Here is a 19,867-nt window from a genome sequence, read left to right as displayed (position 1 = left end):
TCATGTTGGGGAGGGTCTGAAAAAATTATTCTTTAATAATGAAGGAAAGATAATGTTTTCTTGGACAAACAAAAACTAAGGGAGTTTGTCATCAGAAGATCTGCTGTACAACAAATACTTCAGGAAGTTCTTCAAACTGATATAAATACTAAGTGTCAACATGAAAGTATATGAAAGCACAAATAAAAATTTTGTTAATGGATACACTATATAAAAAGCACTGTATAAAAAGCTCAGTTGGTTGAGCATCCCGCTTTTGATTTTGACTTATGGATCCCAGCGTCATGGGATTGAACAAACACCATGTCAGGCTCTTCACTGCACGTGGAGCCTGCTTAAGATTCTCTCTCTCCCCCTCTGCCTCTCTCCCTCGCTCATTGGTGCTCTCTATCTCTCTCAAAAAAACTACCCCCAAATACAAAACAAAACAAAAAACACAAAAAAACCCCACAAATGGGAGTATAGAGTTTTTGTATGCAATTGAAATTAAATTGTAAACTTTATTAAAAAAATGATTCTCCTACATGGTATTTTATGCTAGTCTCAAGCTAACCACAAAGGTAAAACCTGTGATAGATACAAAAAAGATAAAGAAAAAACTCAAAGCAAATTACTACAAAAATGATCAGATAGCAAAGGAAGCCAGCAAGAATGGAAAATAGAGGCAAAACATCTGCATCATAGAAAATAATTAACAAAATTTCCTCAGTCTTCACCTGTCAATAATTACTTTTAATGTAAATGGATTAAACTCACCAGTCAAAAGACATAGAGTGGCTGAGTGAATAAAAGGACAAGATTTAGCAATATGCTATTGACAAGAAACTTTAGATTTAAACACATACTGGCTGAAGGTGAAGAGATGAAAAATGTATTTCATGCAAATGATAAGAAAAGAAAGGAATGACTATAGTTATATCAGACAAAATAGACCTTGTACCCTGAAAATAGAATATTCATGAAGGAGGTGCACCTGGGCAGCTCAGTTGGTTAAGTGTCTGACTTTGGCTCAGGTCATGATCTCACAGTTTGTGGGTTTGAGTCCCACATCAGGCTCTGTGCTGACAGCTAGGAGCCTGGAGCCTGCTTCAGATTATGGGTTTTCCTCTCTCTAGGCCCCAACCCTGCTTGTGCTCTGTCTCTCTCTGTCTCTCAAAAATAAACAAACATTAAAAAAATTCTTTTAATAAAAAAAAAGAACATTGATGAAGGATTTTAAAGAAGACATTAACACTGTACAAGGGTTGATGGATAAGTGAAAAGACATCCCATGTTCATGGATTGGAAGAATTAATATTGTCAAGATGTCCATACTACAACAGTGACCTACAGATTCAGGGCAATCCCTATCAAAATTCCAATGACATTCTTTACAGAAATAGAAAAAAATTCTAAAATTTGTTTGGAACCACACACACACACAAATCCCAAAATAGCCAACAAAATTTTGAGGTAGGAGAACAAAGCTGGAAGCTATCTGATTTAAAACTATATTACAGGGGCGCCTGGGTGGCTCAGTCGGTTGGGCGTCCAACTTCGGCTCAGGTCACGATCTCGCGGTCCGTGAGTTTGAGCCCCGCGTCAGGCTCTGTGCTGACAGCTCAGAGCCTGGAGCCTGTTTCAGATTCTGTGTCTCCCTCTTTCTCTGCCCCTCCCCAGTTCATGCTCTGTCTCTCTCTGTCCCCAAAATAAATAAACGTTAAAAAAAAAAATTAAAAAAAAACTATATTACAAAGCTACAGTAATCAGAATGCCATAGTATTGGTGTAAAAAAGACATGCAGACCAATGGAAAGAATAGAGAGTCCAGAAATAATTCCATGCATCTACAGTCAATTGTTGTTTAGAAAGTGTTCCAAGAACAACACATAAAGGGGAAAGGATAATCTCTTTAATAATGGGGAAATTGGATATCCACCTGCAGAAGAATGAACTTAGGCTCTTACTTCACACCATATCTCAAAATCAATTAAAAATGGATTAAAGACTCTTTTTTAAAGTTTTTATTTGTTCATTTTGAGAGGTACAGAGACAGCACAAGTGGGGGAGGGTCAGAGAGAGAGAAGGCAGAGAATCTCCAGCAGGCTCCCTGCTGCCAGTGCAGAGCCCAATGCGGGGCTCAAACTCAACTGCGAGATCATGACCTGAGCCTAAACCAAGAGTCAGACTCATAACCAACTGAGCCACCCAGGCACCCCTGGATTAAAGACTTTTAAATATAAGACCGAAAACCATAAACGTACTAGAAGAAAACATGGGGGGAGGGAAACTTGACATTGGTCTGGGGAATGATTTTTTGGATATGACACCCAAAGCACAAGCAACAAAAGAAAAAACAGACAAGTGGGATTGCATGAAACTAAAAAGTTGCTGCACAGCAAAGGAAACAATGAACAGAGTAAAAAAGCAGTATGGAATGGGAGAAAATATTTGCAAACTATGTGTTTGATGAAGGGTTAATATCTAAAATATGTAAGAAATTTATACAACTCAATAAAAAGACCAAATAACCTGCTTTGAAAATGGGGAAAAAAATCAAATAGACATTTCTCTATGTATACAAATGGCCAACAGGTGTATGAAGAGGTGCTTGACTTCACTAATCATCAGGGAAATGCAAATGAAACTACAGGATATCCCTTCATCCCTGTTGGAATTGCTATTTTCAGAAAGACAAAAGGGGGGCCTGGGTAGTTAAGCCAGTTAAGAGTCAATTTAGCCTCTGACTCTTGGTTTCAGCTCAGGTCATGATCTTGGCAGTTCGTGAGTTTGAGCCCCACATTAGGCTCTGTGCTGACAACACAGAGCCTGCTTCGGATTCTCTCTCTCACTCTCTCTCTCTCTTTCTGCCTCTCCCCTGCTTGTTCTCTCTCTCTTCCTCTCTCTCTCTCTCTCTCTCTCTCTCTCTTTCTCTCTTTCTCTCTCAAAATAAATAAAATAAAAACTTTAAAAAAACTAAAAAAAGACAGAGATAACAAGTAGGGAAGATGTGGAGAAAAAGGAATCCTTGTGCACTGTTAGTGAGAATGTAAATTGGAATAGCCATTATGGAAAACAGTGTGCAGTTTCTTCAAAAAATTAAAAATAGAACTATCTTATGATTCAGCAAACCCAGTTCTGGGCATATACACAAAGGAGGCGAGCCCGGAATCTCTAAAATACATCTGCACTTCCATGTTCATTTCAGCCTTATTCGTAATAGCCAAGATATGGGGACAACCTACATGTCGGTCGTCAGACGAACTGATAAATAAATGTGTATATATACAATGGACTATTACTCCGCTTTAACAAAGAAAAAAATCGTGCCATTTGTGACTACATGGATGAACCTAAAGGACATTATGCCAAGTGAAATAAGCAAAACACAGAAAGACAAATACTGCATGATGTTACTTATATGTGAAATTTAAAATAGTCAAACGCTTAGAAGCAGAGAATAGAATGGTGGTTGTCAGGGGCTGGGGGTTGGGGGAAATGGGAAGATGTTGGTCAAGGGCTACAAAATTTCAGTTATACAAGGTGAATCAGTTTTGGAGACCTAATACAATGATTTGACTAGAGTCAACTATACAAGGTATCTTCACTTTGCTAAGAGAATAGATCTTAAGCATTCTCACCATAAAAAGGAAAAAAAAAAAAGATATGATAACTGTGTGAGATGAGAATATATTAATTAGCTTGTGATTATTTTATAACCTGCATGTCAGATCATCAAGTTATACCTTACATATACAATTTTCAATTGCTATACCTCGGTGAAGTTTGAAAAAGACGTATAAGCACAAAAAATTTTAAAGAGGAGAGCTAGTATTTGACATAACATGAAGATATAGGAGGAAGGTGATGTCTCTCTTAAAGATTTGAAAGAAATAAACCAGTTTGTATTTATTAGAATTTAATGATTTAGAATTAAAGCTTGAAATAAGCATATCTGAAACCTGTTTGACATCACAAACTGGCTTTTTAAAAAATATAATTTATTGTCAAATTGGCTTACATGCAACACCCAGTGCTCATCCCAACAAGTTCCCTCCTCAGTGCCCATCATCCACTTTCCCCTCTTCCCAGACCCCCATCAATCCTCAATTTGTTCTCTGTATTTAAGAGTCTCTTTTGGTTTGCCTCCCTCCCTCTCTGTTTGTCACTATTTTTCCCCCTCCCCTTCCCCCATGGTCTTCTGTTAAGTTTCTCAAGATCCACATACGAGTGAAAACATATGATACCTGTCTTTCTCTGACTGACTTATTTCACTTAGCATAATACTCTCCAGTTCCATCCACGTTGCTGCAAATGGCAGGATTTTATTTTTTCTCATTGTTAAAGTAATATTCCATTGTATATATAAACCACATCTTTATCCATTCGTCAGTTGATGAACATTTAGACTCCATGATTTGGCCATTGTTGAAAGCGCTGCTATAAACATTGGAGTACATGTGCCCCTATGAATCAGCACTCCTGTATCCTTTGATAAATTCCTAGTACTGCTATTCCTGGGTCATAGGGTAGTTCAATTTTTAATTTTTTGAGGAACCTGCACACTGTTTTCCAGAGCAGCTGCACCAGTTTGCATTCCCACGAATAGTGCAAGAGGGTTCTCGTGTCTCCACATCCTCGCTAGCATCTGTAGTTTCTTGAGTTGTTCATTTTAGCCACTGTGACCAGTGTCATCACAAATTGGCTTTAACTAGAAGATTCTTCTGCAGTTGGTGTTGACTTTTCAAAATCTTATTTATAGTAGCTTAGCAATGAAGATCTTACTGAAAAGGAGGAGCAAAGAATCCTTGGAAAAGTACAAGGCAAGAGGAAGTATGCCTGTATTTGCTGGTACCCCATTTAGCACTCATAATTTTGGAGGAATTCATACACATTGAATGGACAATGAAGAATTTTGAGGCAGTTAACCCTAATTTATTGTTTAAAAAAAAGGACTGTGCTTTGCTATATGGAGATTTGCCAGGAAAATGAGTTTGTCTTTATATAACCTTTACTGCATTTGTAATTTGAAGCCTCTGTTAAGAGTATACTCGAAGAAAAACATCTTCCAGAGAATGTTTGACAAGAGTTTTTATATTAAGTATTTGGTTTAAATATATTATCATAAGTTTATTAAGGGTTTATTAAGTATATTATTATCAAGTCTAAGTGTGAGGCATATGATTTAAATATGTATTTGGTCTCTACTTAATAAATGTTTGGGGTTTTTTTTCCAATTTTTTTAAAGACTGATTTAGGATTTTTCACTGTTATGATACTGGAATGAAATTTCAATTTATCACATGTTACTTATAGAAAATATTGGTTCAATCTAGTGATGGTTTGGCATTTGAAACAAGTTGGATGGCATGTTTTATCAACTTTGTCAGGTAACTTTCTCCCAGAGGGCAGTTCTGTTTGTAAGATTTTAGGTCACGTCCCACATCATTATCTGTGCCTTCCCCTCTTGTTGTCCCTTTATGTTACTCAGCAGTGAATTGTGTCACTTACGAGTAAATGCTTTTTGTTTTGTTTTTTACCGATTTTTAATGAAATCTAGAGTTAATAGTTACGCGTTATTATATTCCCTTCTTGATATATTTATATAGGTATATATAGGTATATCTATATACCTATATATAGATATACCTATATATATCTATATATAGGTATATCTATATATACCTATATATAGATATACCTATATATATCTATATATAGGTATATCTATATATATGTAATCTTTCCAGTTTTGTGTTATTTATATCATAATCTAAGAATTTCAAGATGTTATTTGTGGAAGCAACTGAGATATTATAAAAGGAAATTTAAACGTCAAATCTTTTATTTTCCTGCATTCTTAGAAATACTGATAAATTCTCTCTGTTCAAACAAGAGCAACACAAATTGCAGAATTTTTCTGATTAGAATATCAGAAAAAAATATTCAGGACTTCTTAACTAGTAAGCAGGTATTTCTCTTAAAATGAAAGTTGACTTCTTGTACAGTTCACATTTTGTTCAAGAGATAGAATTACATCTATTAAATGAATTATTAAGTCTCCATGACATGTCACTGGAGGACTAGTGTTTCATGCCAAGTAAGACAGATCTGCAATACAGGCCTTATAATACAAATTGTAAGTGGTTTTCTTCAATCCTTCTTTCTTGAAGAATTTTAAGAAGCATGGGTACTTGTTATTTAATTTTGCGTGTGAAATATAATTAATAGAATAGTTTTGTAAAATTTGTTTTAATTTACAAATATAAATATAACATTTGTAACTAATGTGTTTTAATACAAAGAAACGGTACTTACAGATGAGTATTAATGCATAAATAAGTTAATATTGAAAATATGAGAGTTTTATAAATAAATATCTCCCTTATACTTATTTTTATATATATCCTAGTATTTTTCTCATAAAACTTACATAGAAAATGTTTTCTTTATGACAAAATGAAAAGTAGAATTTAGGTGAATTCTGCAATACATTCAGAGTCAAAATGGATTTGTTCCTGCTTCTACTTTATAAGACTATAATTTTATCATTTTCTTCTTATGACCAATTTATCTGTAGAAATTAAAGTGAATTTTATTACTGTTATTGAAAGTTGAATTTTGACAAAAAATGGGTTTATTTATCTTTTTTAAATATATATATATACACATATATATTCATTCCTAACTGTATAGTAAAGATAAAGCCAGTTAACTATATGTAATATAAGTAATTATTAATTTTGGACAAGGTAAACTTTTTGTATTTCCTAGAAGAAATTATACCTTTTTACTTTGCAGTATAATCTTTAAATAGTTCATATACGGGATCATGTAGCTCACAGAGACCTCATATAGGACTTTATATAGTTGGTATGTATTTTTACTGAGCATTACTAATGAATATCAAGCTTATTATTCCATAGGATACATTTAGCTTTTAAATTTTATTTTATTAACTTTTCGAACATTGCATATAATACAAGGATGTACCACTGATTTTGGTTTCAAAGCATAGTTCTGTAATTAATTTTAGCATTTTTAGGAAAGTATCTTGAATAGGAAAAATTATTCCACTTTTATAATTTATATATTTACTTTGAGAAAGCTTGAATCCATTGTCATTTTTTAACATATATGAAATCTAGATCATAAGATATTTTCTCTTAATGTATATAGTAAGCTATATTACTTTGATCACAGCTTTCCTTTATTTTTTATATTGCAGGTTGACATGTAAGGAAGCAGTATTGCTTGATGTGTAAGAGCATGAGCTCTGGAGTTAGAATGTCTGGGTTCAAATTCAGGTTCTACCGTGTTACTACATTTGTGGCCTTAGACAAGTTCGTTAGTCTCTGGGCCTCAGTTTACTACTCTAAAGACTAAGATGATGTATAGTGCTTACCTATCATAAAATTGTTTTGATCATTAAATTTTACTTTTGTATTTTTTAAAAAATGTTTACTTATTTTGAGAGAGTGTCAGTGGAGGAAGGGCGGAGAGAGGAGAGAAAGAATCCCGAGTAGGCTTCCCACTGTCAGCTCAGACCCCCATGGAGGGCTCAATCTCATGGTGAGATCATAACCTGAGCCGAAATCAAGAGGCAGACGCTTAACCGACTGAGCCACCCAGGCACCTTGATCATTAAATTTTAAAACAAAAGAGATTTTAAAAACTGCCTGGCGAATAGGAAGCAATAGGGATTAGTGTTTAACATTTTGGGCTCAAGAGTCAGTGTGCCTGCATTCAAATCAAGACTCTATCACTGAGTAATAATTTTAAGATCTTGAAAATTCGACTTCACTCTTTCAGAGCCTCAATATATATATCTGTAAAATTGGGATTATAGTGAGGAATCAATTAGATAATGTTCTTAACTCTTAAATGTAATGCTTAAAATGAGCAAAGGGGAAAAAAAGAGAGAGGCAAACCAAGAAACAGATTCTTAACTATAGAGAACAAACTGATGGTTACCAGAGGGGAGGGGGGGAGAGGGATGGGTGAAATGGGTGATGGGGATTAAGGAGCGCCCTTGTGATGAGCACAGACTGTTGTATGGAAGTGTTGAATCGCTATATTGTAGACCTGAAACTAATATTACAGTGTATGTTAACTAACTGGAATTTAAATAAATTTAAAAAAATTTTTTTTAATGTTCATTTATTTTTGACAGAGACAGAGACAATGCGAGGGGGTTAGGGGCAGAGAGAGGGAGACACAGAAGCAGAAGCAGGCTCCAGGCTCTGAGCTGTCAGCACAGAGCCCGGCGCGGGGCTCGAACTCACAAGCTGTGAGATCATTACCTGAGCCGAAGTCGGACGCTCAACCGACTGAGCCACCCAGGCGCCCCTAAATAAAAATTTTTTAAAAAGCAGCCCTTAGCAAACAATAAGCACTTTTAAATATTTGATGTTGCTAATTTTATTATTCATCACATGTAAATTTTACAAATTTGGATTATGGGAAAGTAATGCATTAGTGAATTTTGAGTTATTGATTAGCTGAAATTAAATTTGATTCAGCAAATTAAATTCTTCAAATGTATATACTAATTATCTGTTTGCTGTTAGATTTTGAATGTCCTTAAAAGATAGTATGCATTTTGCAATAACATTTACTTGCTTGCAACAGCTAATCTAGAATTTTGGAAAAGAGTAGGTTTATATATAGATAATTTAACCATAATCCTAGAAATACTTATACAGAATGGCTTTATAAGCAGATAATATAAATAAGATTTTAGGGGTAAATTCTTAACACTGAATGAAAATATATATTTATATTAATGAGATCTAAGTATAACTTTGTTTAGTTTTTTTGATGGTGTATAGAATTCATATCTTTAATTTTAGTGTATTTTCTTTTTTTTTTTTAATGTTTATTTTTGAGCGAGGGAGACAGACTGCATGTGGGGGAGGGGCAGAGAGAGGGAGACACAGAATCCGAAACAGGCTTCGGGCTCTGAGCTGTCAGTGCAGAGCCGGATGCGGGACTCAAACCCACAAGCTGTGCGATCATGACCTGAGCCGAAGTCGGACACTTAACCAACTGAGCCACCCAGGCACCAGTTGGTTTCTATTGCAGTTTTATGTACAAGTAGGATTTGTCAAATGCTTTTATGCTTAGAACTCTTACTGGCCAACTTATAGTATCATGTCATTTGAAATAATATTATTTTAATCCTGAGATAAGGATGAAGCTTTTTAGTATTTCTATTAGAAATTTTTTTCTCTTGTCTACAGCCATATTACTGTTTTTAAAGTTTAAGGACCTAAAATATTTTCAGTGGGAAATGGACATTTTGTGGGGCAATATAAAAGGAGTTGTGTCAGTATTATATTTACAGTAGGGTCTTTATCTTTTTTTCTAGTGGGGAAAGTCACAGTATGTATTTTTCTAAAATCTTATGAAGATTTACCATTACCAATGCCAGTTTGGCATTGTAGTTAGCCAGTGAAATCTTTCACTTGGAATAGGATGAGCAAAAAGGGGAAAACTCCTAAGTCTTTTATAACTAACTCAGCCTTCACCAGAGTACTATACGCATACTGCCCTTTCCTTACTAGGCATCCACACTGAAATTTTCTGCTGACATTTGTAATGTCACATGTCAAAAACTAACCTAGTTATCCATCTCTCTCTAAGTCCCTCTTACCCCCGTGCCCTAAACTGTATCCCTTTCCTTTTATATTTTTTCATTTTGGCCAGTGGTGTAACTATTAACTCATCCACACAAGGGAGGAACTTTAGAATTACTCTCAACTTCATTTTCATCTTCCACATCTAATCGATTAGGTTACTATCACTTTTCCCTGAACAAGAACTGGAACTCTGTCACCACTGTTACTTCTTCATTTAAGAAATCCTCATGTTTTTAAATGTGAAAAACATAGTAAAAAAATTAAAGAAAAATATTTTTATTAAAAATTGAAAAAAAAAAAGAACTCCCTCATGTTTTGCCGCCAGTCACTCCCTACCATATAATCCAGTGTTTTAGGTGTTTTAAGCGATGTAGTTCTACAAATGCAAAATCTTTGCGATGGCATTCAAGCTTCTTTGACATCTTGGATCTTGCCTCTATCTCCAGTCTGAGCTCTTCTGGTATATTCTTGATCTTTCCTGAACACACATCTATTCATTCAGTCACTTGCAAATGTTTATATAATGTCAGGTATGTGGCATTGTGCCAGGTGCTTTGAGAACACGGAAGCAAATGAAACGCACGACTGTTGCCCATGGGTGCTTATAGAATGCCATGCACATTGTTTTGTGTCTTTTACCATGCTGTTTCATCTGCCCTTTCGCTGTTTGATAGAGTTTTATTAATCTTTCATACCCTGCTCAAGTGTTATCTCCTTTCTGTAGCATTTGTGACTTCCCCCAGGTAATATTTCTTCTTTGTGTTCCAGTAATACTTTATATTCCTACCTCTATTATAGTACTTACTAGATTATACTTGTTTATAGTTGATTCCCCACACCCCCCCTCCCCCGACACTAGCTTAAATTTTAAAATGGGAAGGAGGGAGATGAAAAGAGGAACATAGAGATAAGGATGGAGACATGAGATAGGAAGAGGCAACGAGAAAAGGAATACGGGAGAAGTAGTGTGAGTGGTAGCTAAAAACACGGCCTCGGGAGCCAGACACGGTTTGAATCCTGACTCTTCCACTTAACGAGCCGGGCACATAATTTAGTATCTTCATATCATGATTTATGATGGGGATTATAATAGTATAATTGTGAAGATTAAAAAAGTTAACATATGGGGCGCCTGGGTTAAGCTCAGTTGGTTAAACGTCCAACTTCAGCTCAGGTCATGATCTCACAGTCTGTGAGTTCGAGGCCCGCGTCGGGCTCTGTGCTGACAGCTCAGAGACTGGAGCCTGCTTCGGATTCTGTGTCTCCCTCTCTGCCCCTCCCCACTCATTCTCTCTTTCTGTCTCAAAAATAAATAAAAACATTAAAATTTTTTTTTTAAATAAAAAAAGGAATAGATGTAAATAGCTTAAAACAGTCACTGGTACATGGTATATGCTGTATGTATTTGTTGCTGTCTTTGCTAGCCTTCTTAAGTGGAGTGAGCTATGTTTTCTTTCTCATTTAGTCTTTTAAGAGATGGGAGAGTTTCAGGGTGCGTATTATTTAGCCCTGTCTGTTCACTTAAATACATCAAATTTTCTAATGTATTTTGGACCTGGGCTAGAAGAGAAGCTCCTATACATATGTGCTCCTTATGGTGTAATATTGAATATAAGTTTATCGAGCATTCTGCCTCTTCATACAGATGCTGCCCTGCTTCTGGCTTTCCTAGCCATTAGAAATGCTGGTGATAATTCTTCTCTTTTCATTTTTACCTCATCCTTCAGGCTTAACGCACACCACTGTTTTTGCTAATAGAGCTTAGAGTTTTAAATTAAAATCCTGTTCCCTTTCCTGACTGTTCTCTAGCTTGAAAATGAGACAGTCGGGGCTAATGTCTGAGCATAACTTCTTGGTTCTTGTAGCAGGATCTGTTCCTGGGCTGGATATTTGGACTGCGTTTCTCCCATTCAGACTCTCACCTTTTCCCTTATAATGTCCCTCTGCTCCAGCCTCCATCACAATTCTGTTGATCCAGCTTTGAATAAACTGTAATGTGATATCATTTCTACACCTGCGATGGCTGACTTTCACAAATAATGAAAAGCCAGGAGGTGAAAACGCTCATCATTAGACTGGTTGGTGACTTCATTTTAAACAAATGAGTTATAGATGCTAATTGCCGTGGCTCTTCTGATTGAAGAATGAATCTTGGAGGAGATGACATTTTAGCTGCTGCTTGAGTAGTGGAAGAACAAAGAGTAGATTATAGGTTGTACAGGATAGTCGAGGCTTAGGATTCATTTTCAGCTAGTACTTGAGTATTAGATATAAGGCATTAGGGATGAAAAATTTAGTTTCTATTTAAACTCCCAAATGACTGGTATAGTGACAGATAATGCAAATGTTGAAAGAGAGATTGCTGAGGGTTGGAGAAGTCGGAGATTTTTTTGTTCTCACTGTACAAAATCTCCATGTATGATTTCATGAATTCTCTTGAGATCAGATCCTCTTGAGAATCTGGTTTATCATAACAAAGTTTCTCATTGAGTTTCTGGAATATACAGTATCTCCTGTCACTGGACCTTTGCACTTGCTGTTTCTTCCGTCTGGAATAGTGTTAACTTGCTAACTCTTAATTATTCTTACGATATAATCATAGAGGCCATAACTTTCAGAAAAGCCTCCTGGATCCTTCAACACTGGCTTGTGTTTCTCTGGTCTCATAGACCCTGTTCTTCCCCACTCATAGTCTTTATTACACCACGTTGTAACTGCCTTCACCAGACTGTTCTTGGAAGACAGAAACTGTGGATGTGATAATGCCTGGTGTATGGCTGCTAGTCTAAAATATTTGTTGACTGGAATGAATGAGTGGGATATGGTAGAAAGGAGACTTGGTCATTCCAGGCAAAGGGAAGAGGATGAACCAAGACAAGGGGTGAGGTAACGCATATAGTTGATTTTGAGGCAGTGAGTGGAACAATTTGATTGGAGTGTGATATTGAAAAGAGAGGCTGGAGCTTTGAATGCTAAGTTAAGAAGTCTAGAGTTTATTAAATAAAATGGGCCATTGAAGCTGTTAGAGATTTTACTACTACTATATGCTCTCATAAATTTCGCTAAGTAATACACCCATGCATGGGAAATACTTTTTTCTAATTCTTGGGTTAAAATTTTTGTAATGCTCTTAAATGGATAAATATATAGCTGCCTATGTTACAGACTCCTGTATTTTAAGAGTGTTCCAACGTACTTTATGCAGAAACGTTTAGATTTGAATAAATACTGTTGAATGAATTGAACAGCTCATTAAAGTATGCAGTTTGTTTTTTCTTGTAAACCTGTGTGAACTATGACAATTAAAAAAGTATAATTCAAATAAGGCAGTAATCTAACATATGTGTGGGGGTTTCCTTCTTATTTGTAGCTTAAAGAGGAATAAATGCTTACAGCTGTGACTTTTTTTTCTCTAGTATCTCCAGAGGCAGTTGGATTTTTGTCAGCTGTTGGGGTGTTTATTATCTTGATGCTGCTCCTTTTTCTCTATATTAATAAGAAGTTCTGTTTTGAAAATGTTGGCGGGTTTCCAGATCTTGGTTCAGGATACAGTACAAGGAAGAACTCACAAGATAAAATTTGTAAGTATCATCGCTGCTTCTCTTGTTTGTTCTTTTTTCCTGTGCCATTCTGTTGTTTTATTTTTTTAATATATATGAGAAGGTTGGTTTTGACATTGTAAACTAACATTTGAGCACTTTTCTGTGAGGAAAACATTTGTTAAGTAAATTATGTTCCCTTATCTTTCTGTTGTTCATGAATTGCTAGCATATTGCTTAAAGATGAACTGCATACTATCAGAAAATGACCTTTTTATTTTTCATATGTAAGGCATGCTCTTGAGCCTCTACTATGAGTAGATATGCTTTAAGAAGGAGTATCTTTTTGCTTAAATCGTAGCTTGAATCGTACTGTCCAAATAACTCTCTCGAGAGGCTTTTTCTCTATGTCTTCAGAAGACTTTTGAAAGAATTCACCCTTTTTTCTTTATCTGCTGTTGAATTCTCAGCTGGTGGATAATTTTATTGTTTGGAGAAAGCGGTTTTGCCTGTCAGCTTAGTGTATAGATAAAGTCTGGTTATAAAAATTAGGGTTCCTCTCCCTCCCTTGGTACTATAGGCATTATATCACGTTATATCACTTACTTCTGCTAGGTGTTAGCAGAGGCCTGTAATCTTGTTCTTTCTTTCATGCAAAGTGTTCCCTGGTGTTAATTTTTTTTTTTAATATTATTGTAAGAGTTCTTTATTTGCTGTTTCCAGAGACTGGCTTATTTAAATGATAGCAGAAGCAAGCTGCGAATTATAAAAGCAAGGTGTTAATTTAGAACAGTGTTGCAGAGCATTAGCAGAAAAACCTTGCCTTTCTTGTCTATGTACTGTGTCGGAGAGATGTTTTTCTCTTCTGGTAACTTAAAAAGCGGTAGCATCATTGTTTATACAGCCTATTGGTTATGGAATTAAATCTGTGACTTTTGCATTGGGAAACTATAGTACTTTATGTGATTTTGATTTAAGTTTAGTGTTTCTCATACTTCAACCTTGCTTTTGGATCATGTGTATAGAATGAACTGGTTTAGAGATAGCCCTTTGGGCAGCCTCCAAGAATTCCCTGGTTCAGCATTTCTGTTTTTCTGTTTGTTTGTTTTTGTTTTTGTTTTTTGAGGGAGGGGTCTAATGACCCCTTAACCCTCTTAAACACTCATAAACAGCTTTTGTTTATGTGAGTTATATCTATTAATATGTACCATATTAGAAGGTAAAACTGAGAAAATTTAAAAATATTCTTATCAGTTTATTTGTTTAAAAAATCAGTAAGGCTACTACATACATTTTAAACATAAGTAACATTTTTTAACTTAAAAATCTATATATTTTCTACTCCCCCACCCCCAAATGGTGAGAAGAGTGCCATTGTTTTATATTTTTTTGCAAATCTCTTTAAATGACTGGCATAGAAGAAACAGCTGCTTTTCTCATGTCTGCTTCTGTACTCAATCTGGCATGTAGCCTCTGGAAAACTCCAGTGTTCATTTGTGAGCAAATGAAAGTGATAAAGTTAAATATCCCTTTATTGTTATAAAAGTAGTTTTTACCTTGAGGATCCCTTGGAAAGGTTTGGGGGACCTTCTTAATTTTTCTGAACCTTCTTTTTTTTTACTTATTAAATAAGAATAATAATATTTACCTCCTAGCATTATTGTGGGATCAGGGGAGATAAACTTGTAAATCACAATGCCTTGCATCTGGTAGCCATTCAGCAGATGTTCACCCTCTGCTCTCTCCTCTATTGTAACCTCTGTGCAAATTGTGTAGGTATTTTCCCTATAATATATTTGTTAGTTTGAAATGATATTGCTAGTTTGTTAATAATATAGGGTAGTTCCCCTGCATAGACTATTAATAAATAAACTAAAAGTCCATAATAAAAATCCTTTTTATACTTCTTCTTGCAGGTATAGAATAAAAACCGATAGTGTTTGAGGGGAAATTATTGTCTTGCTGCTTTTATGATAGCTATGGAGTGGGAAAAAATTTCATTACATTTAAGACAAGTGGTTTGATTTTTTTTTTTTTGGAAGAGTCTTTGCTTCAACATATTTCTTTCAATGCATAATGCATTTACAGAAAGATTAAACGCTACAATGCAAAATAATAATATTGAGCTCATGAGTAACAACATTTAAGTAAATTTTAAATTCACATTCCAAAGTGGTTGATACTTCGGGAAGAGAAAAGTCCATTATTGCATCTGTTAGGAATAAAGAATTAGAAAATGGCATTTTTCAAAAATTTCCAGCAGAATCTGCCCTCAGTGTCTTCTCTGGTGGACACAATCAGTAATGCTGTAGAAGATTTGACTGCTGCTGTTGGAGAAGTCAGCTATGCTTTCACTGACTCAGTGGCTGAGCAGGTAACCAGTATGATCAGTGGCTTCCGCCCAGAAGAAGAAAGCTCTGCAGTAGCAGAAGCTGTAGATACTGCTAAGCCAGCAACTGCCACGTCACCACAAGTCTCCAAAGACAATAATTGTCAGAAAACACAGTCTAGTTTAGAGCACAGAGCAAATCAGATCAGTTGTGACAATACTTCAGTTTCACAAAAGCAAGAGCAAGGGATAAACGAAGAAAGAATTTTTAAACGTGTTAATGATAGGCAACAGACTCTGTCCAAATACCAAGAAAGTAACAATGCTGGTGGTGATTCTTCTTTGAAAGGGCACCTGAGTGATGGAGGGGTATCAATTATCAAACAGGATGCAAGGGCTATACCTGCTTGTCAAGAACTTGAAAGTACTGACAGATATAAAAAAAATGGATTAGGAATTCCTGATGATGGTAAGAATGATTTAAAGGAGGTAAGAGATCAAGAAATGAAAGAAAATCATTTAAAGAAGACTGAAAAACGTATTAAAAGTAAAGGATCCAAAGGGAATGAGTGGTCAGGAAATGAGTGTTCTCCAAAAGATATTTTGGCAAGCAACAGACATACGATACAGAAACCCATCATGAAAGAAGACATATATCCAGCACCATCAGCAAATTCCGAAGATAAGTTACACGGAAAACACAAAGAACAAATAAATCCAACAACATGTTACAAAGTGAAAGGAGACATAAAAACAAAGCAAAATGAAGCCATTTCTGCCAACAAAGGAACAGCAAAGAGTAAAGATGAAAAATATTCTAAGATAATACCAAGAAAAGGTGAGGTCTCCTCCTAATGTGGGTTTGAGTGATAAAATTTTCTCTTGATTTTTTTTTAAATTAAGAAAACATCATCCAAATTTCGAAACTTTCCACTACATGTCTATAGATCTAATTGAAGATTTTCCTGGGGGCAGCTGGGTGGCTCAGTCATTTAAGCGCCTGACTCTTGATTTTGGCCTAGGTCATGACCTCACAGTTCATGAGTTCAAGCCCTGCATCAGGCTCCACACTGACAGTGTGAGCCTGCTTGGAATTATCTCTCTCTCCCTCTCTCTGCCTCTCTCTCTCTCTCTCTCTCTCTGCTTGTCTCTCTCTCTCTCAAAAGAAATGAATATACTTAAAAGAAAAAAGATTTTCCTGAATCCTCTTACTGGGAGACACTTTTAAGGTCATCCTTTTTTTTTTTTTTTTTTTTTTGGGCGATCATTTATTTTGAAAGCATTCATGTTCTTTGTACACTGCTAAGTTAAGTATTGTCCTGGTCCCTTGATTATTTGGCCACTTCTTCAGTGGCCCTAATTTTTCTTAATGTTTCTTTATTATACAACCTGAAACTCCATAGTTTTCTTAAGTAGTGTGCATTCTTTACTGAGCTGGAACTTATTTAATGAATTTTAACATTTTATATTTTTGTAATTAACCCCTAAGACCTTTATACTGTGTTGCTCTTCGAGTCATTCCCAATAAGAATCTTGAGTGATGGAGGGATATCAAGTATCTTATATTTTTCCTTTAGAGCAGTAGAGTTTATTTTATTGCATAACAGACTTCAGAATAGGTCCATTCATTTAGCCACATATTAAGAATTGTATATGACTTCTGTGTTTATAATGAGTATATGTGAATAATCTATTATTTTTCATGAGTTCTCTATGTAGAATTAAGATTCCAGCTAAGCATTTATATTTTCAGCCACAGTATTTGTGACAGTTTTCAAAACAAGGAGCTGATGGTGATTTGGTTTGGGTACAGAATTGCTCTGCACCTGCTGGTAATTGCTTCTGGTAAAATCCCTTCGTCATTTCCATTTATTGCTGACCAAAAGTACATTGGCTTTTATTTTAAAAATATGTATCTGACGTTTGGGGCGCCTGGGTGGCGCAGTCGGTTAAGCGTCCGACTTCAGCCAGGTCACGATCTCGCGGTCCGTGAGTTCGAGCCCCGCGTCAGGCTCTGGGCTGATGGCTCGGAGCCTGGAGCCTGTTTCCGATTCTGTGTCTCCCTCTCTCTGCCCCTCCCCCGTTCATGCTCTGTCTCTCTCTGTCCCAAAAATAAATACAAAACGTTGAAAAAAAAAAAAATTTAAAAATATGTATCTGACGTTTAAAAAAATAAATTTAGATTCTCATAAAATAACAAAAATCTGAGTGGCAGGAGCCGTGAGGAAGACGTTCGGTTCTGCTACAGGACATCAGACACAATCGGGATCTGCTGTTTATCGATTATATTAATGGTCCTTAACTGATATAATAGAGGCCGATCCAGGATGGCTAGACTAGTTGGAAAGGGAAGCCAGTTTTTGGAAATACGTCCATTTTGGAGTCTACTCTTCTAGCAGATTTTTGATTGTCAAATTCAGTAGTTTTGGGTAGCCTTTGTTTCGTTTTGTTAGCCTTCTTACTTACAGTAGCAGAAATAAGCAAAGAAGTAAAATAGAATAGTTTACATATTTTATTCAGAAAATAACAGAATAGACACTAGTAATAAATGCTACACAAGTAACAGTACAGAGTTAATTTTGTTTTGATTTGTTTTCATTCAGAAGCATGCTGGTACCTAAAACACCCAAGTATCTCTCAGGTATTCTAGATTATAGTCAGTACTAAACTTAATCATATTGTGTTCTTCTTTTTCTTTTTTTCTATTTTGAGAGAGAGAAAGAGACTACGAGTGGGGGAGAGGGGCAGAGGGAGAGAGAGAGAGAGAGAGTCAGAGTGATAGAGAGAGAGAGAGAATCTTTTCTAAAGCAGGTTCCATGTTCAATGCAGAGCCCAGTGCAGGGCTTGATCCCACAACCTGGGGACCATGACCTGAGCTGAAATCAAGAGTCGGACACTTAATCAACTGAGCCACCCAGGCACCCCTAAACTTAAACATACTATGTTCTAAAAATCATTTGAGAATCTTTTGACCCATAGATTACCTCTTCATATAGCTGAACTGTAATATTATTAGTTAACACTGATAGTAATATCAAAATTACTAGTACCTGCATTTTAGGTTCTTTCATAGAGCTTGTAGGGTATAGAAAGAGAAGGAAGAGTTTCCTTCTCTGTTTCTGAATATGAGGTTACTTTAGGTAATGTTTTGTAATAGGTGAAGTGTGACTGCAGAATTTCTGGTGACCCTCCTCAGAGCTCTGCAGCCTTAGAGCACCACCACCATGGTATCCCACAATCCCACAAAGTGCTAAAAGCTCTGAACTGGGAGTAAGAATTCCCAGGTTCTGGACCAGATCAGCCACCACCTCAGCACCATCTAATAGCATTTTCTGTAATGATGGGAAAGTTCCATGTAGTCCGTGTAGTAACCACTAGCCACACGTGGCTACTGAGCACTTGAAACGTGTCTGGTGGCACTGGGAAACCGGGTTTTAAACTGTATTATGTTAAATAGCTGCATGTGGCTAGTGGCTAGTGACGACATTTTGGACAGTGCAGAACAGGACAGTGCTTATAGTTTTACCCATTCACGGTTTTCTCTTGACTGAAAAGGAAGACTTGGACTAGTGACATCACAGCTCCCTTACTTCTGACTCTAAACATACCATTTCTCTATCATATTTTAAATCACTTAGTCTGTGTCTACCCACTTGAATGTCAAACCTTGATTCCTCTACTACAGATGATCTGAGCAGAGTATAAAGAGAAAAATATCTAGACTGACCTAATAAATTCTACCTGCTGTGGAATCTTTGTCTTTCCAGAGATGTTTTATAATTCTAAGAGGGTTGCATCTTAGTTTAAATGGACCCCAACATAGTACAGTTTCAAAATTTTTACTTTAAAAAAATGGTAATAACTGGTTTTTTAAGGAATGATATAAATTTTGTGTGGCCTGAAATTTGCATTTGAATATACTTCAGTAAAATTTTCTTAGTAATTCTACCTTTCACAGAAAATCAGTGTATATCCTTCCACATATTTTTATAAGTGCATATTAACATACACTGCATGTGTGTGTGTATATTACATGTAGAAGTGTGTGCGTGTGTGTGTATGTTTTAAATAAGACATAGGTATGCCTTCTGTCTTATAACCTCTTTTTTCTTAACATGATGTTGTATTTATTCTTCCCTGTGAGTACTTGTAAGTTCACCTCCTAATCTGTAGTGGCTGCATAGTATATCATTGTATGGATTTATCATAATGTACTTAACCAAGGCCCAGGGATGGACTTTTAGATTATGTTTTATTTTTGTTTTCTGTTGCTGTTAAACACAGTGCAGCGAATTGTCTGAAATACATATCTCTGCTCACCTGTTATTCTCTTAGAGTTCTTAGAAATAGAATTGGTAAATTCCTAGAAATGAATCAAAG

General features: G+C 35.8%; 1 protein-coding gene across 4 annotated transcripts in view; it reads left to right on the top strand.

Moving 5' to 3' along the window:
* SYT14 (synaptotagmin 14) overlaps nucleotides 1-19,867 on the top strand; it is a 209,843-nt gene that overhangs the window by 54,475 nt on the left and 135,501 nt on the right. For 3 of the 4 annotated variants that reach the window (XM_078441345.2, XM_078441344.2, XM_060643922.2), the window contains one exon: nucleotides 13,036-13,200. In XM_078441345.2, the coding sequence (XP_078297471.1) occupies nucleotides 13,036-13,200 (165 nt within the window). Of the gene's footprint in view, nucleotides 1-13,035; nucleotides 13,201-15,080; nucleotides 16,326-19,867 lie in introns of those variants that run through there. The other variant, XM_060643921.2, reaches the window with a different exon arrangement.

The sequence above is a fragment of the Panthera onca genome, chromosome F1 (assembly GCF_046562875.1).
Source record: "Panthera onca isolate mPanOnc1 chromosome F1, mPanOnc1 haplotype 2, whole genome shotgun sequence".
NCBI lineage: Eukaryota > Metazoa > Chordata > Mammalia > Carnivora > Felidae > Panthera > Panthera onca.
The sequence above is the reverse complement of the archived record's forward strand: the minus strand, read 5'-3'. Positions and strand labels throughout refer to the sequence as shown.